The sequence below is a fragment of the Echiichthys vipera genome, assembly GCF_963691815.1.
Source record: "Echiichthys vipera genome assembly, chromosome: 17".
NCBI lineage: Eukaryota > Metazoa > Chordata > Actinopteri > Perciformes > Trachinidae > Echiichthys > Echiichthys vipera.
Genome location: NC_139842.1, coordinates 24,833,358 through 24,860,913, shown reverse-complemented (window position 1 = coordinate 24,860,913; position 27,556 = coordinate 24,833,358). Strand labels below are relative to the sequence as shown.

The window sequence follows — 27,556 nt, the reverse complement described above, 5'->3', positions numbered from 1 at the left end:
AGCGGAGCCACTTCCGACAACAAGCCCCGCCCCTCGAGGCGAGACGGACCAATGGTATTCTTTGAAAAATGAATAGTTATAAGTTATGTTATAAAGCTACTTGTTTTCTTTCACCCTATGTATTTGCTTTATTATGCGATGTTCAGTTTAAATTTAAGTTTTAGTTTCAACTCTGACTGGTCCATAAAATAATAATAATATCTAAATATAACTTCTTCTTCTTCTTCTTCTTCTTCTTCTTCTTCTTCTTCTTCTTCTTCTTCTTGAACGTCTCCTCCTCCTTTCTTTTTTGTTATGGACCCTCTTGTGAGTCTGAAAAAAAGTTTTAATAGAATAATAAAACATGCAGTATCAAATATGTAAATTAAAGGTTGAATATGTAGAATCTTTATTAAAAGCTATATTTTAAAAAAATGTTATACATCCACGGGGCGTTTTTAAGGTTAAAGAATGAATGTATGGCTTTTCCATAAAAAAATATATTTAGTCTGAATTAATATTTTTAAATTTCGACGGGTTTTGACAGTTACTTTCTGTCCCGTTCTGTTTCCATGGTAGCAGCCAATAGCGTTGGGCGTTGCTGGTTGCCAGGGTTGTCTGTTGTTTGGTGCAGCTACTGTAGGCTGGCACTGGGTTAAATGGAGTTTGCCAATCCTGCAGCTGCTTCGGAGCCTCAGTGAAGGGGGCGTTATTTGTCCCAGCAGCTGAGTGAGTGGAGACGGGCAACAACCAGAGTCAATATAGGCCGAGCATTCACTCCATGAGAGAAAGGAGAGAAACACCATTCAAACGCACGCCCAAATGGCATCGCTAACATCACTTTCATCTTTACTTAGCTGGAACGGCTAATGCTAACAGCTAACGGTAACAGTCAGTCAGTTAGGGGATGATTTTATATTGGATTAACTGAAGATTTGTATTGGATGTCATTGTAAATATATTTTTATTTATATCTATCCAAAAGTCAGATGGAGGGGAGATGTTCAAGTCATCTTTCCAGTGGGCTATTGGGAGTGTTATTGAGTTCTCTGAAGCTAATATTAATCTGTATAGTTTAGAAGTTAGTTTATTTGTAATTGTAAAAATAATTATGTCGTCAATTATTTCAGAAGGTTGGAGTCGGTTGTCTCTCATGTTGATTTCAGATTTGAGTATGGATTTAAGTTGTGAGTAATTTAAAAATGGATGTCTATCCATTCTCTGGTTCTGTATGAGGTCCTTTGAAGTCTATAAACTGATTATTGTTAAAAAGATGGCAGAGATGTGTGATATCTTTTTGTGACCATGTGTGATAGTGAAGAGGATTATTGTGCAGTTGAAAGTCAGGGTTATGCCATATTGGCATGTGCCTGTGAATGTTCTCATTCGTCCAGGTCATCGTTATCCTCAAAGCAATTTCAGTCAAAAACAACTGGACTGGTTGTTTGTCTAGGAAGATGTTTCACCTCTCATCCAAGAGGCTTCATCAGTTCATGTACGCATCTGACCAGGCTGGGACTGGTCCAACTAACTGGTGTGAGATCCAGGTATTTAACCTCTCACAAGGCCGATGATATCACTGACACCCTTTGTGCTCCAAGTGCCCACGCCCGTCGTTAGAGTGACAGTCGTTGGTGGGCAGTTGGTTTCGACTTCGTTAGTGCTCTATTGAGTCTGAACAACAGTCGTTGGGGTCACCCGGGCCATGTGTGAACAGTTGTCCTTTGAGGTTAGATTGTTGAATCTCCTGGGAAGGGATGAAAGGGCGGCATTGTAAATTGGAGATAAGTGGTGTCTCAGACCTCCTCCACTGTTTAGCGATGGTTTCTCCACTTTTACTCCTCTTTCAAACCATCTGTCCTCTCTGTCCAAGATTTGGACATTGCTGTCATCAAAGGAGTGGGCTTTCTCCTTGAGGTGTAAGTGGACAGCCGAGTCCAGGCCTGAGGAGTTAGCTCTCCTGTGTTGGGCCATGCGTTTATGCAGTGGTTGTTTTGTTTCTCCAATGTAAAGATCATATTGGCATGTATTTACATGGTGCTGGAGTGGAGCTGAAGATCTTGAGGACTTTCCACCAGGCTGTCAGAGTTATAGAGATTACTGTGTTTTTGAAGTAGTGATGTCGTTTAATGGTTGTATTAAGTAAAGGTAAATCTAAAAGTAGGATGTTTTGGCAGTAATGCTGTTCTAGATCTAAAGGAGGAGCCTCTTCTAACAGGGCAAACCAAAACCTCCATCATTGTGTTTTTGGAGACATTTTCTCACAGAGAACAGATCTGTGTCTCCAAACGGACACTTTTTGTTTGAATTCTATCAAACTTTATGTTGAACCTACAAATATAAATGGGGAAACCTAAACTCAACACCAGGTCGAAGGACAGCCCAGACGCTGGGTCAGTGTTCAGCACCATGACCAAAGGCATGGCGGTGATGAAGGAGAAGCTGATGAAGACGCTGAAAGGCGAGCTGAAAAGTGAGCTGAAAGAGATAAAGGAGAAGATGGAACCTATCCAAAGGGGGATAGCTGAAATCAAACAGCTCCAGGAAGAGAGTGTAAAAAAGTAGCAGCTGTTAAAGGAGCCAGGGAACAGAGTGGAAGAGCTGGACCAGCAAGGAAGACTTGACGAGATGATTGTGACTGGCCTCAAGATTAAGCATCAGACCTACACTAGTGCGGCTGTGGCCAACCGGTCGAGGGAGCCTGATGAATCGGATATCAAATCTGTGGAGGAGCAGGTGTCTGGGTTCCTGGCTGACAAAGACATCATTGTGGATTTCAACAATGTGGAAGTATGTCACCTCTTACCCCAGAGGAAAGAGGCTGGAACACGAGCTGTCGTGCTGAGATTCACCAACAGAAAATACAAGACTGCACTGCTGAAGCAGGGACAATTGAGAAATGTCAGTACTACACTGAAGATCAATACAACGCGAGCATTGAGATGGATGGGAATTCACTTTAATAGCAGGAGTCTATACACCAACTTCGAGCACATCAAGGAAAACCTTCAACATCATTGTGTTGTTCGATACATGGATTAATGAAGACAAAGGCACAGATTTTTTCCTGGATGGATATAAGCCCGCGGGGAGGAGTTGCCCTGTTCATTGACAATAACATCAAGTATGAGACTACAACATATGTCTAAAGCTGTTGAACACTAAATGGAACGTGTGACAGTTGAAATATGTGTGAAGAAAGGTAAAAATAAGTAGTAGTAGTCCGTGTTTACAGAGCACCGGATTCAAAAACAGAAGATTTCAATGAATGTGTGGGAGGAATATTCTCAGAATCTAGCCAAAAGGAGGGTTTTTATCTGTGGTGATGTAAATATTGACTTACTCAACCCCAAACAAAACACGATGATCGATGAGTTCACTAATACAGTGTATGCGATGGGCTTACAACCTCTCATTACACCACCTAGCAGGATCACAACACACAGTGCTAATCTGACTGATAATATTTTCACTAACATTTTAGGGAATTACCTAAGAGGACTACTGATAAGTGATGTAAGTGACCACCTACCAATCTTTACTATCTATGTCTGGAAACACACTCTGAGACAGACACTGGACAAAAACACATATAGAAGGGTCAGGACTGAAGAAAGAATAAATACACTGAACAATGAACTACTGAGGCAAAACGGAAACCATGTTTACAATCAAACAGATGTGAATGGTGCATATGATCCCTTTTTGCAAATATTCAAGACGCTGTATGACAGACAACGTGCTGTGGAAAAAAGATACACATATCAGAATAAGGAGGGGAAACCATGTCTCACAAAAACATTGATAAATGCCTGCAGGAAGAAAAACACTCTGTACAGATAGTTCATAAAATTAAGGAGGGACCGGTCAGAAAAGAGATACAAACGGTACAGAAACAAACTAAATAGCATCCTAAATGATCCCAAGAAAGAATGTTACAGTAATCTACTAGCAGAAAACAGGAACTATACCAAAAGACTATGGGATATACTAAACAATGTGATCAAGAATAAAAACACAAAATCTATCCACCCTCCATACCTCAAGGATAAGAACATGAAGGCAGACAACGTGGAGATCGCAGCAGAGGGATTCAACAGCTTCTTTGTTGATGTGGGGCCAGACTTAGCCAAGTACATCCCTGACTCACCCCTGCACTGGGACCACTTCGATAAGGACGGAGGCAGAAATCCCAGCACAATGTTTCTCACACCAGTGAAGGACATTATTAGACACCTGGTCAAAAAATGAGTAGCAAAAAAATCCACTGATGTCAATGACCTAGACCTGAGGCTAATTAAGAAAGTGTTGGACAAAATAATTTCACCTCTGACATATACAGTATTTGCAGCCTGTCATTTCAAACTGGGACATTTCCCACCAAAATGAAAGTAACCAGGTATTGCCACTGTTCAAGAAAGGTGACATACACAAATGTACTAATTACAGACCAGTCTCAATACTGCCACAACTGTCAAAAATCCTAGAGAAGCTATTGAACAACAGGCTAGACAACTTCATCAGCCAACCCAATCTGCTATATGACAGCAATATGGATTCAGATGAAACCACTCGCCTGCTCTAGCTTTAACTGAGTCTGTGGAAATCATTACTGTTGCTACTGACCAGTAACTACACTCAATTGGACTCTTCATGGGTCTGAAAAAAGCATCTGACACCATTAACCATGATATTTTGACAGGTAAACTGGAGAGATATGGTATTAGAGGTATAGTAATGGAATGGGTCAAGAGCTACCTACACAAGAGATCTCAATTTGTTAAATTAGCACATCAACTTGCTTGGACATAGTTTATGGGGTCCCACAGGGGTCAGTTCCAAAGCTGATACTATATATAAATGACATATGCAAAGTATCCAATATTCTGAAATTACTATTATTCAAGGATGATACTAAAATGTTCTGTTCTGGGGAGGATTTGAACCAATTAAGTGGAAACAGTCAATAATGAAATGACCAAGCTTCATGTGTGGTTTAAAAAAATAAACTATCACTAAATCTAGAGAAAACTAAATACATGCTGTATAGGAAAAAGGCTGCAACAAGAGTATTAACATTCAAGTTAATGGAGTGAATATTTAAAGGGTTAGTGAGAACAAAGTGCTGGGAGGGATTATTGAAACCATACATAAGACATTTAAAAAGTAAGCTGTCCAGGAGTGTGGCCATACTGTGGAAGGCACAAAAACTACTAAATCAGAAAGGACTTCATCTGCTGCGAACTGGTCTCTCTACACCTACAATACTGTGCAGAGGTGTGGGGACACATTTATAAAGGCAACACACATCCCCTCTTAGTACTCCAAGAAAGAGCTTTGAGATTTCTACATCATGCCATTTATAGGGCACATACAAATCAATTATTTATCAAATCAAAAGTACTCAAATATATGATTTAATAAACTATCGTACAGTAGAGATGATGTATAAGGCTGCCAACAAAAGCCTCCCCCACAACCTGCAAATCCTGTTCCACACAGAGAGGAGGGACACAGTCTGAGAGGGAACATGGTTTTCAGGCAGAGAAAGGTACGAACTCCATTAAATTCCTTTACCATGTCAGTAACGGGGTCAGACAGGGGAGTGAACTAAGCAGCGAGATCAAAAAACAACTAAACTGAGTGTCTTCAAAAAGAAGCATGTAAATATGACTATTTATGGAGTCGGGATGGGAGAAAAAACAAAAACCACTTGTACCCAAACGAAAGCTGATTCTGCTGTGTTTTCTGCAGGATGTTTTCTTTTTTCTTTAGTTTTGTTTTGGCTTTTGTGATTTTGACAAAGGTGAACTGCAAAAAAAGCTGTATTCAGTCCAGCTGTATGTTGGTGGAGCGCCACCTACTGTACCGGAGGAAGAGTTACTTTTATTCTCTTAACCGGGGTAAGGCCATTTTCAGGTTACTGATGTGCATGAAAAAGCAACAGTGTTGTCAGAACATCCTGGAGCATACTTCAGTCCTTCACAAAGTCTTCTTCATTTCCATTTTTAAAGAGAACCACCACCTGAGCAGCTCAGGCTGAGCGTCGCCCAAACGTTATTTTTGCTTTCTCTCATCAAGGTCACTTATAGGTTTCTTATACTAATTGGACATGTTAGTGCTCATGTACAAATATGAAATGTCCCCAGTAGACTGTTCGAAGTGTGTAAATAAATCTTACTTCCACTTTGGTGCAGATCACCCAGTGATTGAAGCCATTTCCTCTGGTTAAAGGACACTGAAGGGCTCGGAGAACGCTTCAGCTTCCGTCAGAACGGATATTATTGTTGTGAAGCCATGGTCAATTGTCGTGTTATAAATCTTATATATTAAATTGTTATGATGTATGGCCAGGTCGCTAAACAGCTATCTGTTTGAAAGTTTAACAGAACCTGTTCTCATGTGTTTTGCACTCAGTGACCACAGCCACTGGACAGACGCGGACTGTAAAAGGATTGAATGGGTTTACCCTAAGAATATTACACTGTACTATATTGGAACAATCAGAAAGGGACCCTCAAACTGTGTTTACCTCTCAAAATCTGATTTCCCTGTCATCAGAGTTCTCATCACACATTTATGACTGCACCATTACATCCAATGGAACCGGAGGCCTCAGGGTGTGAATGAGTTCATGCATTTCCCTGCTATTCCTTTCAGGTGGCTATTCAAGTTTGGACCTGTATCATTTATTATTCTATTACCTGAAAACAAATTCAGATTTGAAATACATTTTAATAGACTTCTATTTTTTCACCTTACTTTTATTGGATAGCATAAATCACAGGATGGCACAGTTCTTCAACTCAATCCTCAGAAGTCGTATCCCACGCTAAGTCTTTGATCCAAAGCACCTAATGAAGCACTGACACTCCTCTTGCCCCTCATCAGTTCTCAGCAGGAGTTCCTCCCAGGAGTGTTTATTCCTGTGGCTCTATGCCACAGCAGGGATCACCCATACACACACATACACCTATTATTTCCCTCACTATATTTGAACCCTGAGTTCATGTAGCTCAGACCTTTCAATATTTTAGGAGTAAAATCAGTGGGTGTAACCATGAGGATCCATCAGCTGATCTCAGTTCATCCATAGAGACTTGATGTTTCCAGGTAAATTGAGGCTGCGAGTAATGCCAATTGGGATTTATTTTCATTTAGCAACCTGTAAAGTGCTGATTGGAACCGTGCCCGCCAATACACAGCACCACAATAGCACCAAAGTGGTAATTCAGGCTAATTGAGCTTTTGGCAAGTGCTTCAGAAAACCTTTTGGAGTTACTCCACTTTGGCAGGGCTATGCTGATAGTGTTGGCCAGAATGCATATGATTACCACACAGCAAAGACTTCATTGGCTGTTGGAACAGATGACGTACGTAAGACTTCAAAGGGGGGATCATGAATCACCACTGGAGGTGGTTTCAACCCATGACCTGCAGATCTCTAAAGATATATATCTATCTATAGATATCTGTCTATCTATCTATCTATATATATCTGTCTATCTATAGATATCTGTCTATCTACCTATCTATAGATATCTGTCTATCTATAGATATCTGTCTATCTATCTATAGATATCTGTCTATCTATAGATATCTGTCTATCTATCTATAGATATCTGTCTATCTATAGATATCTGTCTATCTATCTATATGTCTGTCTATCCGTCTATCCGTCTGTCTATCCGTCTATCTGTCTGTCTATCCGTCCATCTGTCCATCCGTCTATCCGTCTATCCGTCTATCCGTCTATCCGTCTATCCGTCTATCCATCAATCAATCAATCAATCAATCAATCAATCAATCAATCAATCAATCAATCAATCAATCAATCAATCAATCAATCAATCAATCAATCAATCAATCAATCAATCAATCAATCAATCAATCAATCAATCATCCATCCATCCATCCATCCATCCATCCATCAATCAATCAATCAATCAATCAATCAATCAATCAATCAATCTATCCATCTATCTATCTGTCTGTCTGTCTATCTATCTATCTATCTAGTAGGCGGGAGTTAACCCAGAAGACGAGATCCGCTATTGGATACATAAGGCTGTCAGTCTCCACCTTTTAGCCAATCAAAAAGCGGCCAGATTCCCAACCAACCAATAAGACGCGGCCCCAGAATCCACAGCCAGAGCATCCTTCTTTGGAGACTAACATCCCTCTGGTAAGAAAAGCAGCAGTCAGACACATCTTTACGCAAATGCGAAATAAACCCGCTCATAACAGCCGAGACCCTCTTTACCTTTGACCTCCAAAGTCGTTTATTAGAAGCTGCTTTGAGCTCACACAGTTCCCCCCACAGACGAGCAACTGTTAGCGAGCTAGCTAGCTAGCGTGCAGAGGTAGCTTTTGGCGCTCCAGTGCAAGTGTTCCGCTCATCCTGGTTGGCGTAGGTCGATTTGTTTGGATCACATTTGAGCTACAGACTGAGAATGACGCTGTAATAGAGCACAGTTCGGATTTAGCTTTGAATAATTGGAGGCGACGTTTATTATCCTCCAGGAGGAAAAGGTGAAACGTGAATGTTGTCACAGGAGGAGGTTAGTTTGGCTCCAGTGGTTTCATCCGCCTGTGACTGAGCAGGGATTCCGAGCAAGCCCTCACTGGTGACAACGGTGTGGGAATTACTGTCTTCTGTCGAGACATTGAACTGTGCACGGAGCGGCCTGGAATAGGTTATATTTCTATTACATGTGTATAGATGGATGGATGCAAAGCAGTGAAGCATGCTTGTAGCGTTACTTACTGTGTCTCAGTGAATTACATGGTAAACCTACTGTAAATTCAATAACAAACACACAGGTACACAACACACATGGGTGCGTTGGTATCTCTGTGGAAACAGTTTGGATTGAGTGTGCAAGTGTCAGGTAAGGAGGAAGACAAACAGTTGTATTTTCTTTCTCCTGCAGACATACATCACAAATGGGGCGCAGAAAGTCAAAGAGAAAGCCACCCCCGAAGAAGAAGATGACGGGTAACCTGGACGTCCAGTTCACCTGCCCGTTCTGTAACCACGAGAAATCCTGTGATGTCAAAATGTAAGTGATTTTTTTGAAATAGCGATAAACAGAGGAATGCATCTTGAATATCATGACTAAGATACTAACTGTTTTCCAGGGAACGAACCCGCAACACAGGAATTATATCATGCAGTGTTTGCCTGGAGGAGTTCCAGACGCCCATCACCTGTATCCTTTGGACCAACAGAGTATCTCATGTGTCCTGTTATGACTCAATGATGCAATGGAATCCCTTTGATCAGAACGGGAGAGAGAAGACAAGGTTTTCTCCTGCTTGACTTCAGTGAGAGTTTGATAGGTAGATGTTTCATCCAATCATGTGCCAGCTATGTTTTGAAAGCACCGGGTCCTTCCCATCCGTTTCTAATGACGCCAGCTTCTTGAGATTGGTGAGTGGCACCGGACAGGGATTATTAATTCCCCCTTGCGGGATTAATAAAGTAATTCAATTTTTTCATTCTGTTATTATTATTATTCAGGTTACACACCCACAGGCCCACACATACACACATGCACAAACAGGACCTATATACATGTAATTAATGGAGAGATGTCAGAGCGAGGGGGCTGCCAATGGCTCAGTGCCCCGAGCAGTTGGGGGTTTGGTGCCTTGCTCAACAGCACCTCCCTGCCGATTAACTGGCACCTCTCCAGCCACCAGTCCACGCTACATTCATGGTCCACACAGGGACTCGAACAGGTGACCCTACGGTTCCCAGCCGAGTCACCTATGGACTGAGCTACTGCAGCTTAATGCCAGTTATGATGCTAGTTACGATCAGCGATTACATTCAAGCCTCTGTCAGTCTCGCTGGTTTGTGCCCCGGCTGCAGGAGAAAGAAGGCACCCTGTGTGGACAGCAGAGGCCGGACGTGTCTGTGACAGATTCGTCTGGTTCCCAGGCTAGTTTGCTTGTGTTTTAGGTTGAAGGATTGCTCAAAGTTTTGTGAAATGAAATGAAAATCTGGTCAAAAGTCAAATACCATGTGGTTCGTTTTTGGAACGCTTCTTAACCTTTCCTTCAGATCTGTCGGAGCCAGTGGACGTTTACAGCGATTGGATCGATGCCTGTGAAGCAGCCAATCAATAGTCATGTTTTCCTGTGACTCACCTTCACCCTAACCTCACTCCTTACATTTCACACCTGTGATTGGTCCACTGAATTAGGTCCTGTTCAGCTAGCACAATGTAGCAAAACTCTTCACAACAGAAGCATAACGTTTTTGCGTTAGGGTTTAATTTTGCTACAGTGTTGCTGTCTGAGCATGACGCGTTCCTCTGGCTGGGCCGGAGGGTTGCCATGTTTGTTTGGTCAGTTCTCAGTGGGAAAGTCTTCCCGTTAGTGATTTGTTTTTGTTTTTTTTAATGATCCAATCACGATCCTTTTACTTTATTTGGGACTAAATTATGAGTTTTAAATGTCACTGAAGTTTCCATCAGTGGAAAACATTCCATGTCCTGCCTCTAGATTCTCTGTGCTTACGAAGAATAGATTCACATTCTCTCGTCGGTCGGTTTTTACTGGTAGATCATGACACAAGTGTTACGTTTGAGGAAGTATTTTTAGTTAAGTTTTTAACCCTGTCTCTAATGCACTGAATCATTGATTTTTGAGTTGTTGTTTTTGAACTGCCAAATCATTTCAAATCTTTTTTTTCACCAGTATACATTTGTACTGCGAAATTTTTCCTTTTCCTTTTCAAAAAGACAAATCACAATCATGTAATTTCTATAACACTACTCCTGTGTATTTCACATCTGCTGTGTATTTTTAGGTAATAAGATTATATCAGAACCACGTTTTTTCAAGTGTTTTTATTGCACAAATGTCATAATTAGTGAATCGCATATAGAAGAAAAAAAAAACCAAGAGGTTAGCAAAGATGTATAGTTTGAACAATGTTGGAACAAAGCCAACATCTCAAGGTGAAAGGTGACTACACATTTACTCAGCATTGTTACCATTCTGGAGACGAGTGACCTAAAAACCATTCCTACATTTGATCGAATACAGGGAATGTTTCAATGTTTGAGGGAATGAAACTACAGCAAGTGTACATGGGCTCTCCACCCACTAGATGGCACACCGCTTCATGTGCTTGGCTCTGGTGCCTTTTGTTGCCGAGTGACAAAAGAACAATTCAGGAGCTCCAATCTGTTGGCCCATTCAGCACATCAACACGAACATAAAGATGATTTGACAGCCAATTCTGACAGCAATTCAAAGCTAATAAATGTGAGGTTCGAAAGGCAGAGGTTTGGATATGATGTAACACTAGACAACAGGTGCCTGAGCCTGAAACTTCGGAAATGTAAATTGCTGCTTTTGGATGTGTAATCCCTTAACAGCAAAGTGTCCAAACTTCCAGAATCCAATAACATTACATTCAAGACATTCGGCGGGTTACCAGTATGACGCAGGCATTTCAAAACAAGAGTCTCATCTGTATATTCAGCATGTTTCATTATCAGGGACTGCAGGCACCAGGGTCGACTTTGGTCCTGCCATTTACTGACTGGTGGATGTAGTACTCGGGCACTCTACTTGAGTAGAAGTAGCAATTCCACAAATGTACACCCCGATAGTAAAAGTCCTGCATTTGAAATGTTCCTTCGGTAAAAGTATCCACATCATTAGCAAAATGTCTGTAAAATGATAAAGATTATTACCTATACTGTAACTTTTTATAACCTCATTTGTCAAATAACTGACTATTAACTAGTGAACTAAAAAGTACAAAATAAGCATTGTGGCATCAAATGGAAATACTCAAGTAAAGTACCGTATTTTCCACATTATAGGGCGCACCTTCAATGAATGTCTTATTTTGAAACTTTTTTCATATATAAGGCGCACCACATTATAAGGCACATAGAACAGACGCTACAGTGGGGGCTGGACGTTCTGCATCCATTAGATGGAGCTGCGCTAAAGGGAATGTCAATAAAACAGTCAGATGGTTGTTGCTTCCTCCACTTCGGCACCATTGATTGGTTCATGTTCAACTCTCTGGCTGCTGCTCTATTCCCGTGTTCTACTGCGTGACTAATGGCCTTGAGTGTAAACTCTGCGTCGTAAGCGTGTCTCTTAACAGGAGCCATTTTGGGCTCTTTACACAAACACACACATGGAAATGAAACGGCACGCTTCACGCAGTCGTATATCTCAACATGCACCGCACGTTACTTCTTCTACGGGGGAAAATAGAGTCGGCGGCTGCTTACCGTAGTTGCGAGACCTGTTGTGGCTCAATATTGGTCCATATATAAGGAGCACCGGATTATAAGGCACACTGTCGGCTTTTGAGACATTTGAAGGTTTTTAGGTGCTCCTCATAGTGCGGAAAATACGGTACCTAAAATACGTACTGAGCAAATGTGTAAATTCCACCACTGCTTAATGCGCACAAGGTGAAGCCAGGTCAAATGCAAACAAACAGCAGCACTAAAAGGCATAAGACAGGAATGAGACCTTTCCTAAGGGATGAAACAGGACAAAAACTACTGGGGACTACGTTTACCCTAACGCCAAACTATATATCTCAACACCTACATTTTCTCTTTTACTGTATAAAAGCATTGTCTGAAAGACCTCTTTTTCTAGATACTTCCTTTAAAAAAAAAAAACAGACTTATGCTGTACACAAAACCATGTTAATATAATAAAATAAAATGGCGTGCTGGGTAATCTGGCAGGCTTGTGAGCATGACAGCGCAGGTGCTCACAGAACAAAGCAATGTCCGCACAAAACTACAAGTCCTCCTGCATCGTCGGGCCGCTCAGTCTGTGGACCTGGAACTTTTGTGTCATACGAGGAGTGGTAATCCTTGACCATGTGGAGCTCCAATGTGGACGTTGACTCCAACAGGTCAAAGTTCAATAGCACCACGACGGTCACTTTTTTTCCTTTCAAGAAGCTTTAAATTCTGCTTTGTCAGTGTTCAAAGTGGAGGGGAGGGGTATTAACAATTATACATTACTAATTACAATGCAAAATAAAAAATATATATATAAATAGCGAAGGTCATATTGCTCGGTCGGAAATAAAATTCACCACAGCAATGGGATACGTAGGTTGGCCACTGCATGAAATCTTTGACGTAAGGTCAGTGCAAACACTTTTTCTCATGGAAAGAAAAACAACAAATCCCTAAAAGTAAGTTTAGAAAAAGCTGGGGAATGAAGACGACGAGGACGTCATTCAGCGTTAAATATCTGTAAGGATTGCTCATCACAAAGATGGTTGTGGTTGGTTGTCTCGAGTTAAGCAAAGAGGGGGGGGGGGGGGGCTGTCTGTGGTCTTATTAGTCAGAGTACTGGTTGTAGCCATCAAACTCCACCTCGCTCCCGTTGTTGTAGGCCTCGGTTGGGTTGGTGCAGTACTTGTTGTCGTAGACCTGGCGGGGCAGGCCGTAGGTGGTCATACCCTGCTGGGAGGCCACTTTGTTAGTGCCCATCTGCAGAGAAATGGTGGTTGTGTCACAGTTCTCCAGCTCCAGCTTCTTGTCAAAGATGTGCCTCCTAGTTCCTGGGGCTGTCATGCCAGCCTGAGGGACACAAAGCAAGATGAAGGGCTTTTGAAAAAGACATTCTACACAGGTAACCAAAATCTATTTTTTCCAAAGCTTCTTGAACAGACAATGAGAATTAACTAGGGCTGCACCAGAGCTGCTTTCACTTCCATGTTACGCTACATCCTGCTAATGTACACATCTTTGACTCAAAATAAGGGTTTTCTTCACCTGAATTCAGAGGATCTCGTGATTGTACCAAAAGGGACTAGCTCATGGCCCTCTGTTCCAGATATTTGATTTTGGATTTGCCCGTCTGCTCTCTCTTTATAGATGTATGTATATTACTCTTCTACTCTGGACTGCAGCTGCAAAATTCAGTTGTTTGCACAGGCTGACGCTACAGGGTCCATGCAGCACATGATAGCTCAACAAAAGTGAAGCTAAAACATCTGGATCGCTCCCTGGAGGCTGGCTGTTAGTTTAGGAAGTACTTCATTTGATTTGCAGCAGAAGTTTCTATGAGCGGAGCATTTTTAAACATCCATATCACAGTCGATCATATTCATTTAATTATGGGAAGCTAGAATTGTAATCATGATTAATATTCTATTTATTGTGCAGCCCTACTATGGACATACATGTATACTATACATATATATACTGTGTATATATATATATATAGTGATATTTTATATTCTTATTGTTAAAAAAATCCCCTGAGGCCCCCCAAAAACATTGAAATGATCCTATTAACACATATTACTGTGTCTGTTTATCCACAGCCTGGTAGGCCTACATCCTATTCCTCCATAGCGTGCCATAGAGCTCCACTGTTCAAAAACTATTAAACACATGACTAAGCCACATTGTTGCATTGCATGACATGTTCCCTCATTATGATGTCATGGGCACAGTGGGTTATTTTTTGTCAAATCACACGTACATAGTCTACTCCATTGACAACAATCATGTTCCCGAGCCCGCCTCCCACTTTGAAAACCTCTTATTAATTAAACGTTTTTTTATAAATAAAATATCATTCTAAATAATTTTTCAACTACTTTGAGTTAACTATTTCAACTGTTTATCCATTCCTTTGAACTAACCATTTCAACTGTTTATCCATTACTTTGAACTAAATATTTCAACTGTTAATCCATTACTTTGAACTAACTATTTCAACTGTTAATCCATTACTTTGAACTAACTATTTCAACTGTTTATCCATTACTTTGAACTAACTATTTCAACTGTTAATCCATTACTTTGAACTAACTATTTCAACTGTTAATCCATTACTTTGAGCTAACTATTTCAACTGTTAATCCATTACTTTGAGCTAACTATTTCAACTGTTAATCCATTACTTTGAGCTAACTATTTCAACTGTTTATCCATTACTTTGAACTAACTATTTCAACTGTTAATCCATTACTTTGAACTAACTATTTCAACTGTTAATCCATTACTTTGAGCTAACTATTTCAACTGTTTATCCATTACTTTGAGCTAACTATTTCAACTGTTTATTCATTACTCTTAGCTAACTATTCAACTGTTAATCCATTACTTTGAGCTAACTATTTCAACTGTTTATCCATTACTTTGAGCTAACTATTTCAACTGTTTATCCATTACTTTGAGCTAACTATTCAACTGTTTATTCATTACTCTTAGCTAACTATTCAACTGTTAATCCATTACTTTGAGCTAACTATTTCAACGGTTTATTCATTACTTTGAACTAACTATTTCAACGGTTTATTCATTACTTTGAACTAACTATTCAACTGTTTATTCATTACTTTGAGCTAACTATTCAACTGTTTATTCATTACTCTTAGCTAACTATTCAACTGTTAATCCATTACTTTGAACTAACTATTTCAACTGTTTATCCATTACTTTGAGCTAACTATTCAACTGTTTATTCATTACTCTTAGCTAACTATTCAACTGTTAATCCATTACTTTGAGCTAACTATTTCAACGGTTTATTCATTACTTTGAACTAACTATTTCAACGGTTTATTCATTACTTTGAACTAACTATTCAACTGTTTATTCATTACTTTGAGCTAACTATTTCAACTGTTAATCCATTACTTTGAGCTAACTATTCAACTGTTTATTCATTACTCTTAGCTAACTATTTCAACTGTTTATTCATTACTTTGAGCTAACCATTTCAACTGTTTATTCATTACTTTGAGCTAACTATTCAACGGTTTATCCATTACTTTTAGCTAACTATTCAACCGTTTACTACTTTTGGCAGACAATTTTAACCAACTGTTTAGACTTCTCTCTTCTTGCCTGCTAACTATACTTTGTATGCACTAACAATCGCACCAGATGTTACATTGTGAATTTGGGTCTTTTCATGGGATTTCTTGACAACGAAGAAGAGAATAACACCAGCCTTACCTTTACCCATCAATTTATCTCAGTTTACCTGGCTGGCTCCCTTGTTGGTGCCCATCTGTAGGCTGATAGTAGATTGGTCCACTGGGTTGTCCATGGCCATCTTGGAATCATACAGATGGCGTCGTGTGCCATAAGAGGTCATACCCTTTTGGCTGGCAAGCTTGTTTGTGCCCATCTAGAGACACAGCAAAATGGAGTAAGTGACAGTATTTCTCAATCGCTTAAGCTCATTAACAGTCTTTATATTTCCCAAACTGTAAATGCAATCACATCACAACATCACACCTTCTGTTGGCAAAAGGTAGAACTCAAACCCAAAACATTTTATTCATGCTTTAAAACCAGTTATTGTAGGTAAACAGGCAAATTGCACCAAAATGAAAGTTGTTCTGTCATTGTGTGAGCCATACTGGTCAAAGTGTTAAGGTGTTTTTCACCATCACAGTCAACACTGGAAATGGTTCATGTATAAAAATCTCTGTTTTCTTTTAGTGTTTGTTGACACTGACTGCTTACTGTATTATAGAAGATTCTCAGTTTTGTCTCGCTGAATGCTTTTGGGCATCATACTGAGTTTTGAGATTCCCAGTCCAACAGTAAAGAAAAGTTTACTGGGGGTAGTCAATACTATACAATGCTGCTTGTATGTAGACATTAATGTTTGTGTATCAATGTGTCATATACCGTATGAACAAAATTCAACTTTGATCTTTCCTGTAAAGTCATATACAATGAACAGAATATTTACCACAAGGACTTCCATCAAAAAAAAAAAAAGAAAGCTTCTTCAACGAAAACAAAAATGGAAAAAACTGCAGTAGTTCAATAGAAAACAAATTGTACCTCCTGACAGTATGTAACACTTTAAGTTCTAATCTTCATTGTGGTTGATTGTGATTTCTAGGTCATTACTGTCACCTGTAAATAATGTTAAGAAGTTTTGAAGAGTCTGATAATTTCACTGAGAATAATGTGCAAGTGGTAATTGTGCAAATTGTAGACAATTGTACTCTTGTTTTAGACTTTTGCACATGAGTCAAAACCTACCTCAAAATACCTTTAATGAATGAGAAATTACCATCTCTTCTGAACAACAAACTATTTGTTCAGAGATCTGAAAATAATTCTCATCTCAGAATTGAAAAACTCAAATAACTGAAAACTTGAAAACAAAATAACTTAAAACACATAATAGTATGGGGACGCAGCAGTCACAATGGGCCTAAGCTGTATCTGTATTACTAAAACAAATTGAAGATCATAGATTGATGGCCAATTTCCAATTAACCTGTTATTCTTTTGCACAGCAATAATAATAATAATAATAATAAGATTATTACTGTGAAGATTTTCTGAATGAGTCCTGTAGGGGGCACAACGACAAGCATCTTGGCCAGATGAACATCTCTGGACCAAGCCCCAACCACAGCAACTTCCTGGTTGATCCAATAAGGAAGTGCCAAATATGTCACTAGTTACAGGTGTCCACTAGGGGCAGGTTTCATAATAGAGCAGTTTCTCATTGATCCCCATGTTAAACAGGCTGTTTTTACATCATCATTAAACCTGTTTAAGGCCTGGTACAAAAAAACATTCTAGTCTGTATGTTTAGGGGGGTGGATTTTTTTGGACCAGGCTAGTTTTTATTTTATTTGAGGTTGAAGTTTAGGAATAATTGGGGGTGTGGCCTCTTGAGTGACAGCTAGCCTCTGGCCCTCACTTCTCCTTGGAGGTAAACGTCAGCCAGGTGGACGTATCTCCCTCCCCCCCAACTTCACATACATGCCCTTTTTTGGTAAGAGGATATGAGGTGGAGTCAAAGTCTGACAAGATGGAGACTCCTGTAGGAGAGGACGATTGGATCAAGTTGAGAGAACGGACCTCGACGGAGAGGCTACGTCCATTTTCTATACAGTCTATACTCTGGACACAGCAAGCATGCTCATAAAAGTAGTAGAGTACACATTTCACATTTCCGCCGCTCTGACCTGCAGGCCTATGTGGTTACGTCCCTCCCTGAGCTTCTCTGGGGCGAAGCGGCGCTGCTGTTTCTCGGCGTACTTCACTCCTATGTCGTACTTGGAGTGGAAACCTTTGGATTTGGCCTGTGAGAGAAAGAGAGAAAGAGGTGGCAGAGACAGAAGGGAAAATCTTGGTAATAGAGAGCATTTTTCATACCCATATTGTTTTTATTATTCTACTGCTGTTGCCATATTGCAGTCCTTGACTATGCAACTAAAAGCACTCACACAGGTAGACTTGTGTATGCAACATGGATATGTTTAATATACCTATGTACATCATCATTAATGCTTCACAATTTGTTTTTGTCTACTCTAGCTTTAATGGATTGCATTCAGTATCATTCAGATGCCAGTCGAGCACCAACATCAGTCTTTCCTACAACAGATGTCCTTGTGTGTGTGTGTGTGTGTGTGTGTGTGTGTGTGTGTGTGTGTGTGTGTGTGTGTGTGTGTGTGTGTGTGTGTGTGTGTGTGTGTGTGTGTGTGTGTGTGTGTGTGTGTGTGTGTGTGTGTGTCCCCTCACCATTCCAGTCAGAGCGATGAGTGTACTCTGGACCTGAGTGTGGTTGACGTTCTCGAACAGATCGTTGGCCTCAAAGATGTCATCTGGTCTGAGGCCGTACTCTGTGATGGCACGGACAAAATTCCCTATGTTTTCCAGCTGGGGAAAATGAGCAGACAATGGAAGTAGTTTAGTAGAGCATCTATTTGGCATGTTCCTTAATGCCCGGGCCACGGCATGCATGAGCAGTGTATGGCGGCTACCTCACTGAAACTGCTGCGGCTCCTGTGTGTGCTGTCCACACAGACAGCGTGCTCCTGTAGCATTGCATGCATTTCTACATTGAGTTTGCCTATGATAATGACCATAAACAATGCAATATTTAATTTCATTATAAATGTCATTTATATTTGTTGTAGACAGAAAAGGTTTAGATTATGTCCACAGAAACACTATACTTAAAACATTTTAATTTGAAAGACAAAGTGTTAAATAACAGTATATAATCATTAATGTGAGTTAGATAAGAAGACTGATACCACTCGTATATACGAATGGCAAATATGAAGCTACCGATACGAGGCGGTTAGCTTAGCTTAGCACAAAGACAGATTTTGATCCTTTTGTACAGAGCCCGGCTAGCTGTTCATCTTTATCTAAACACTCAAATCACCCAGAATGCCGTTGTGTGATTACAGTTTGGTGTGTACACTATATAGAATAATGAGATCATTGCCCTTATAATATTTGACTCTGATATTAACACTTGTAAATGAAAGCACACAAAGGGAGAATCTTTGGGTAGAGCTTCAATTAAGCCTTGACAGCCCTGTTTGCTTTTTCAGTTCTAATAAAAGCCATGTGGACATTTGCTTCTTTTGATATGCAGCTACTTTATGGAATGTAAATAACAGCTTTGTTGTCAATGCCAATTCAGTAGACTAATCAAGTTACACATGCTCTGGAAAACTACCTTGACACTCGCGGGGCAAATAGGTCTTTTTTTTTTTCTCCATAGAGCTGGGGCATTACCTGATGCCAGTTTTGACTGGAGTTGGAGATCTTTCTCACAGAACCTGGCTGAAGCACATTAATGAGTCTACAAAGAAAGAGACACAATTCAGGAAACTAACATTTTATGGGGGACTTGATTAAAAAGTGGGATGTTTCTCAGTGTCCGAACCACTCACTCGCACAACAGGACTCCATCCTTCAGGCTCTCCATGAAGCCGTCCCCCATCCTTTTGCCCGTCACATCCTGAATCCACAGTCTCAGTTCCTCTTCCTTCTGGGAGTCGTACTTCCCTGCCAGCTGAGGGGGAGATGGGACAGAGGTCAGAGGTCAAACATGAGACTGGACCTTTGTTTTATATTCAGTTTTGTTACATAACGACAGCTGACTCTCCATGACCAAGCCTACTCTCTGGTGGCAAGCCTTTGGTCATTCTAGTGAATTGCATGACAAATGGAAAACAGATGAATAAAAAAAAAGTATGCATGCAACTGCTGTGGTGTCAACGTGTTCACCAAATCATGTCAAATATTATCCAGTGGAATATAAATTCCATTCCAATTTAGCATTTTCAATTGGTGATGCTTTATTTTACCTGTGTCATAAGGGGCAGACAAATATAAGAATTGTATTATCTTATCTGCTCCTTTCCATTCATGTAAATGTTTAAATGTATGTAAATGTAATTGTGAATTGAATTTATCATTGTGTGTACAATGTAATGAACAGGCATTTTCATGAAAGGAACAAATAAATACAATACAAAATTTCTGTATCATTTCCTGGCAAGAACAAGCCTATGTCATTCATTAATAATTATGCAGGAACCATAATACGTTTTCACATTTTCACATGTTTAGCTGAGCTGTGGTACACTGACCAAAATATTCTCCAGGTTACAGTAGCAGTTTACTGGATCTAAATAATTGGAAGTATACCAACTAATAAATACCAAAATTGTTTATTTTCCCAATAATTATAACACCCAAATATGGCGTTACCCTTTCCATTACGTTTGGGAAAAATACGACTTTTAGTTATACTATTCCAGCTTCTTAGTGCCAAGTTCTCAGGAACTAAAACAACACTGGTCTCATCCAATATTTTGTCATGAGGGATGGCACATCACAACTGGAATGTCTTTGAAAGTCCTACTGTATAATAAAAACATACTTTGAGACGAGGCGTATTCAAAGCAGAGGAAGAAAAATGAAAAAGGCCTGTGGACATTCCTGCATGGAGTAATACACTGGCCTCTCTCTCTCCATGCATTTCCTTATTGGCACAAACACGTTGCTTCTAATACTTTGAATTCTGGCACGGGGTTTAGGCTCTTCTCCCTCCTGGGCGCATGCGCTCACTCGCACGCGCACACATACACGCGCACAACCTTGTCTCCTTTTCCTGAATGTTCTGCAGATAAGTCTTCACAGTCTGGGAGCAGCAGCCAACACAAACAAGTATTTCAAAGCAGCAGGGATAGCGTAGCTTCCAGGCCATCACACCAAACTTGGGAGAAACAGCTTTCCCAAGCACTCCTCCCTCTCCCTGCTCTGTCTTCTCCCATTGGCCTGGCTCATATTTCTCTCTTACTCTCATCCCCTCTCTCCCTCTGGTTTTCCAGAATCTGCCCTTTTACAGCGAGTTGACTGTTCAGGCAAACCACGTCTGATAAAGACAGGCCAGGATCGGCAGGTCCTGCTTCTAGTCGAGCTGAGCTCACATTTGGATTTAGTCGTGTTGTTCTTCTCATTGTAGAGCTCAGGGAACTCTTTTTGTGAGGGGCCACAAGGCCAAAAGGATGGGGAAAACTGGTTTAATCTTTATCAACGTCTTCTCATAGGTTTTTGAATTAAAAGCTCTCAAATGGGCTGAATGTAGAGTTGTTAAAATACCATTACAATATTTTACTCTGAAATGTTGTGTAGAAATATAACTTTCTAATCATTTTATTAATATTGTGTCTCCTCAGCGACAGCAAGTGTATGTGAATGTCTTTGTGTATCTCAGTGTGTACATTTGTGGGGGCGGGAGGTTTGGGTTTTCATGGGGTTTCTTTGTTGTTCATGTTTTGTTTAGCTTTGTTTCTATTTTCTGTGAGGCACTTTGTGCTACACAAAGTATGAAAAGTGCCATATAAATAGAGTTGATTTATCATCTATTTAGTCAAATATATTGTAGAGCTGTTTGCGTGTATTATATATTAGTATTATATTTGAGATAGTTGGCTTCTTTTTGGTGTATGACATCTACATTTCTTTAGGTGTAATGTCATGTAATGTCAGTTATCCATGGAAAGATAGCCAACATTAGCCAACACTAGCCAACACTAGAGACCTTAAATGACTGGTTATACCAGACTGAGGCTGTAGCAACAAATAGTCCAGAGTACTGAACTGAGTAATGGTATATTCGTTAATTAATTCAGCTTTTCATTTGTTCCAGAAAGAATTTTTAGCATTTTTAAAGTGACAGTCACACTTTTAGTATTGGTCCACAGCCTATGTAGAATGTCACAGGCCAATATTATACAATAATACTGCATATTACCATGTGGGGTAGACAACAGAGAGCAGGCCATGACTGTACATATATATCTACCCTTCTATCTGTTTGTAAGTGATAAGTGGAAATCCCTCCGTACACAAACAGAGAAATGGTGTCTCGTTAGCTCTCCTCAGGCCAGTGTAACATGGATCCGTTGTGTGAGCGGCTGGCACGGCTTTGTCTGCGCCATCTATCTCCTGTGCACCTGTGTTCTGTCAGGACATTGTTTTGTCATCTTTGACGCTGATGTAAACTGTTTAGAGTAAGGACACTTTCTCAAGTTCCAAGTCAGAGCCCGGTCACTCCTTAAAAGGACATTAGATTATGCTGAGGTACCTGTCAGTCTCCTTGCTGCTCTCTGATGTCATGCTGCTGGAACCTACCATCCCTGCATGACCCATGAAGCCCTTTTTTATGTCCCTGCCTAATAATGTTCATTCTCTGCTTGCCCTTGTGTATTTTATCAACTTGGAAACGTTAAAGTGATGGCAGTAAATCAGCCAGACCAGCGCCAAAACACTCAACCCTCCAATCAAGGCTGCTGAGTGTTGAATAGCAGTAATGGCAGGAATGTGGGTTTCAAAGAGTGCAGTGCACCTCTGTGTGAGATTTAAGCTCTGATGAGAGACGGCACTATTCAGGGGAGAGGCGACATCCCTCCAGGACAATGATGATTATGATGATGATGATGATGAGGAGGAGGAGGAGGAGCTGGCAGTTGGAACACTCACACCCTGACCTTTCTCATCCTGAACAGACTGTCAGCAGCTCTGACTCATCCCACTGTACAGAGTCACTACTGTCATGATAAAGGCAGCGCAGACAAAACAACACTTCCTGTCAGGACGCTGACAGCTTCAGCACTTGGAAACACGCTTGTGTCTGTTCACGCTTTGCTGGGTACAACACCGTGCAGTGGTGGAATGTAACCGAGTACATGTACTCAATATTTAAGTCGAAATTTGAGGCGCTTCTGCTTTCTATTGATGCTACTTCACTAAATTTCAGAAATATTTTACTCCACCATGTTGTTTTACTGATTAATATTTCACATAGGAATGTATTGTCAGAAATCAGATGCATTGTTATAGAGTAAACTACCAACAGCTTGTAAATTACTTTAAATAAGCACCAGTTTAACATCAAAATGCTGCTTACACGTCTACACCACAAATAATAATAATATAATTTAATATACAATATTATAACATTGACATGTGCGCATAGCTATCCTATGCTGTCCACATTCTCTGATTCCAGCTTCTTAAATGTGAATATTTCTTTCCTCTTCTGTGACAGTAAACTGAATATCTTAGAGTTGTGAGACATTTGAGGACGACCTCTTGGGCTGCAGGAAACACTGATCCACATTTTATTACAACTAATCAAGTAATGAAGAAAATACTTGTTAGTTGCAGCCCTAGTTGTGGTACAAGTGTAACAACGTTTTTTTAAGTAAAGCAATATTTGAATGCTTCTTCCACTACTGACCCAATGCCGCTCACTCACACAGTAACTTCATCCACTTAAGTGCAATAATTTAAGTTCTGTGAATTTTATTTTAGTTGTATTCTTATCTCTACTTATATATATATATATATATATATATATATATATATATATATATATATATATATATATATATATATATATATATATATATATATATTTAGCTAAGAGTTTAGTGTTTATTATTGACCTTCTATATTTAACAAGAGTTTATTATTTAACTTTCTATGTATATTTAGCAGAGTTTATTGTTTGCCTTCTATATTTAACTAAGAGTTTATTGTTTAAGTTTCTATGTATATTTAGCGGAGTTTATTATTCATTGTCTATTGTTTACCTTCTATATTGAACTAAGAGTTTATTGTTTATCTTTAACTGTATTTTTTTTAATACCTCCTTGTTTTCCACACAAGTGTTCTGTAAGCTATGGAAATGGATCAATAAAGAGAAGTCTCAGTCTAAGACTCTATCCATAATACACTGTACACTATGGTCCTTTAAATTGTGCAAATCCAGACTTTCACATTTCTAACCAGTGTGACTTCTTCCAGTGAAGTAGCTGAATGACAGAGTCAAGCTTCAGCCCCACTCTCAGTCTGAATGCCCTGCCCCTTCGTCATCACACTAACTATTTGACCCCTTACTACTTTTCCCCTTCAAAACCATCACTTCCCCACTTTGTGATCTATTCTCAGAGCTGTTTCCCAAGCACACAACCCAGACCCACACTGGAGTGAGATGCCCTATCACAGCACAGCCTCTGTATGGGAATTTTAACTGTCAATTAAGAATATGTGTTCATTTAAGGGAAGAGTTTCAGCCTCTCAGCATTGTTTTGGTCTTAAAAGAAGAAGCATTAGCCAACATGACTCCAGCTAACATACCAAGGTTTAATCCCATACTTTCTCCTTATATGGGCCTCTATAAAGGCATAGCAACAACCATTTGACCGCAGCATCCCACTGTGACTGACTCCGTTTTTAAAGAACCCCGTGTTGAAAGTTAGTTACACTTTATAGCTAGGGCCAAATAAAGAAGTGCCACAGCGGGTGTTTACAGTGTACGTCATCATGCTAGCTAGCCTTCTTGACCCTTGACCTCTCAGCAGCCGATGCTCCAGCAACGTGTCTATATTGTGTAGGCTACAGAAAGAACAATACGCCTCATGCTCATATAAAAAAGCCCACCTACCTTACTCTTGACCTCGGCAGAGAGCCCGAAGGCCGGTCCGCTCCTGAAATGTGTTGTCATGCTGCTGTTTTGTCTATTTGCAGCAGGGCTGAGTGAGGAGGGCTTTAAAAATGGAGAGGCAGGTTACAGCTCTTTGTCCGAGGCAGGGGCGCACACAGAGAAGTCCCGATCAAACCCGCGGGTATCTTTTATTATTACTGTTCTTACTGAAAGTGTGTTGGTCGCAGTCGCGCTCTGACCTGCTCGTGAGGCTTTTCGACAACTTTCCGACACTTTTCTGAATCTTTTTTAAACTCTTCCCATGTGTGCGCGCTCTGATTGGCTGGGCCCGCCGTCCAATCCGGGCGCAGCCTGCTCATCTGGGGCAGTGATGTCATCGCTCGGGTATTAGATTGAATCAGTGTCACTTTTTCCACCTTCAGGCGGCTCGGGATGCTTTTCACGGGGGCCCACACGCGCTCAGCTAAGCTTCTGTCATCCAACGTATGTCATTACGGGCATCTGGCATGGCGTTAACATGCACTTCAGCATCAGGAACAAACAAGGCCCCCTGTTCGATTTCCCTACACATGATCTACAATCTGTGATTTAAATATTAAGGTAAACCCAAGAGTAAACCCAGAAATATAACAATAATACGGAAGGTGGAAAAATGAATAATTTCATAAAAATACTAATGCTAGTGCTAAATAATAATAATAATAATAATAATAATAATAATAATAATAATAATAATAACAATAATAATGATAATAATGACTATAATAATCATCATAATCATAATCATGATCATAATCATAATAATAGACATAACAAATCTTAATAAATAAATGTAATAATTAATAATCTAAAGACCACAGCCATGCAAACAGCTGTGTGAGGCTCTACTTAGGCACAACAGTGCTTTGAGCTAAATGTTAGCAACTTTGTTAGTTTAGTTTTTTATTTCAAACATGTGAAAGCAATAACAACACATTGAAATAATGTAAAGTAAATGGAAAAAAACTAAACAAACAATAATAATAATAATAATAACAAAATCTGAATACAATTTTTTGTCAGTAATAAAACACAAAATAACCAACAAAATATTAACATGTCTGAAAAGGAGTAGTAAGAAGAATAACGTATGTAATACGAACCCTTCTCCATTTCCAAACTTTATCACATATTGAAATCCTTCTTTAAATCTATTTCATAGCATACAGTTTAGACATTTTGGCTAGACACTTTTTCTCCTTTTTTTCCCCCTTTTAGTCCATTTTTCTAATCTGTGATTAAGGCTTCCTTCATCCTCTCTGCACTTTATGGAAATCCCTTCTTTATACGTCTTTTTGAACTGAATCACACTTGTGCATGGCCTCCACTCCACACTCATACTGTTCCACAGTCTTGTTCCACGTCATTGTGGTACGCACAATAACAGTTTTCAAATCGATTTCCCCTCAGATTATAACCCCTTCATTGGCGATTTCTCGCTGTAAAAAGGATCAAAGGCAGTTCATAAAGCCGTGCCACTATATGGCAAAAATATATATTTAAAAGTACTTGTTTTAAATTATCCTAAAAGCCAAGATTAACATTAGGATGTTTTTGAACTGTGCATGTCTGAAATATATTGATAATGCATTTTCAATGAACTGGCAATGGCGTTTTACATTTCAGCTTTCTCTAAGCCTGTGGATACATTTCTGTCCATCATTTCAAGTCTATCCAGTATACAGTCAAGGTGTGTTCATTTACTATATTGATTTAATGTCCGATGAAGGGCACGGGCCCAAAATAGTACACGGTGTGATATAGCATTAAACGCGAGACAGTTTTTTTCATGTACAGAGTTATCGAGAACAGTTGCTAACAGTCGGACATGGCTAACACTGATTAGCTCGGGGCAGTACGATGACTCCTTCCTTTGGGATTGGCTTTGGTAATCCACTTGAATGGACTTTACTATGAGAGGAGCTGGTACAGGGGCCAGTAGGCAAGTCTTTAAAACACTCTTTTAATAAACTCTGGGTTCACTAACTACGTTGTTGGTGCTTTGTTTTCTGTGTAGGGACTCTGATCATGCTACTGCAGAGGTTTGGTGTTATTTTGAGCAGTATCAGTGGTTAATAAAAACGTTTGAATGCGTCCAACTTACCTCCCCGAGCTAATCAGTGTTAGCCACGCCAGACTGTCAGTGATTCTTCTGGAAATCTCTGTTAAAAGATGTAAAAATAATCGCTGAAATGATTTTGATTTTGCGCTGAAATTACACTTTAAAAATGAGAAATGATCTGTTAGCTTTTACTCTCATATTATTGTAACTAGAAATATACAGTGTATATATTCAACAGTATATATTCACACATTACTATGGGACTGACGCAGCATCGGCCTATTTGACATCGGGATGACTGTGTGGAGGCTACTGTAGAGCGCCTGATGTCACTGATGTCACTGACGTCACAACAACAATGAGGTGGTTTTCCTGTTTTACTCCAGTGTGTTACTGCTCTTTCCCCCATAGGCAGGCGGATGACAAGGAAAGGAATGCAGCAGATCAGTGGGTCTGTGGAGCGTAACGTAAGGGGGGGACAGAGGGGAAGGCTCCCCCTGGGCAGCATGATTCACCCTCTGCTTTCTCCTTTGTGTGTGTGTGCGTGTGTGTGTTAGTCCCTACCAGACACATGGCAGGCATGCCGATGGAGCCGAACAACCGCAACGAACATTCTGGAAAGGCCAGGGATGGATGGAAGAGCGACACATAGAGCTGAGTTACAGTACGGGCTATGTGGCCGCGCTGGTAACAATCAAAGAGTGC

At 40.0% G+C, this 27,556-nt stretch overlaps 2 protein-coding genes across 2 annotated transcripts; one reads left to right on the top strand and one right to left on the bottom strand.

Moving 5' to 3' along the window:
• The first annotated feature begins 8,120 nt into the window (after positions 1 to 8,120).
• elof1 (elongation factor 1) lies at positions 8,121 to 10,749 on the top strand. The gene is made up of 4 exons (XM_083930879.1): positions 8,121 to 8,164; positions 8,913 to 9,041; positions 9,121 to 9,191; positions 10,049 to 10,749. Exons 2-4 carry the CDS (start codon positions 8,926 to 8,928, stop codon positions 10,111 to 10,113), a joined length of 252 nt encoding a protein of 83 aa, XP_083787005.1. The 5' UTR covers positions 8,121 to 8,164; positions 8,913 to 8,925; the 3' UTR covers positions 10,114 to 10,749.
• A 2,579-nt stretch (positions 10,750 to 13,328) lies between these two features.
• Positions 13,329 to 25,002, bottom strand: cnn1b (calponin 1, basic, smooth muscle, b; the record flags this gene model as incomplete). Its single annotated transcript, XM_083930804.1, has 7 exons — positions 24,751 to 25,002; positions 19,682 to 19,803; positions 19,524 to 19,590; positions 18,513 to 18,650; positions 17,954 to 18,070; positions 15,994 to 16,140; positions 13,329 to 13,571 (listed from the first exon to the last, which is right to left on the bottom strand). The coding sequence occupies exons 1-7, from the start codon at positions 24,808 to 24,810 to the stop codon at positions 13,329 to 13,331; spliced, it is 894 nt and encodes a 297-aa protein (XP_083786930.1). The 5' UTR covers positions 24,811 to 25,002.
• Positions 25,003 to 27,556: the final 2,554 nt, after the last annotated feature.

What these genes read in the sequence shown, in the direction of transcription:
- elof1 (XM_083930879.1), top strand. Translation starts at nt 8,926, where the DNA reads ATGGGGCGCAGAAAGTCAAAGAGAAAGCCACCCCCGAAGAAGAAGATG. An exon ending in AAATCCTGTGATGTCAAAAT is followed by an intron (nt 9,042 to 9,120) that starts GTAAGTGATTTT and finishes ACTGTTTTCCAG; the next exon opens with GGAACGAACCCGCAACACAG. An exon ending in GTTCCAGACGCCCATCACCT is followed by an intron (nt 9,192 to 10,048) that starts GTATCCTTTGGA and finishes CCTTTCCTTCAG; the next exon opens with ATCTGTCGGAGCCAGTGGAC.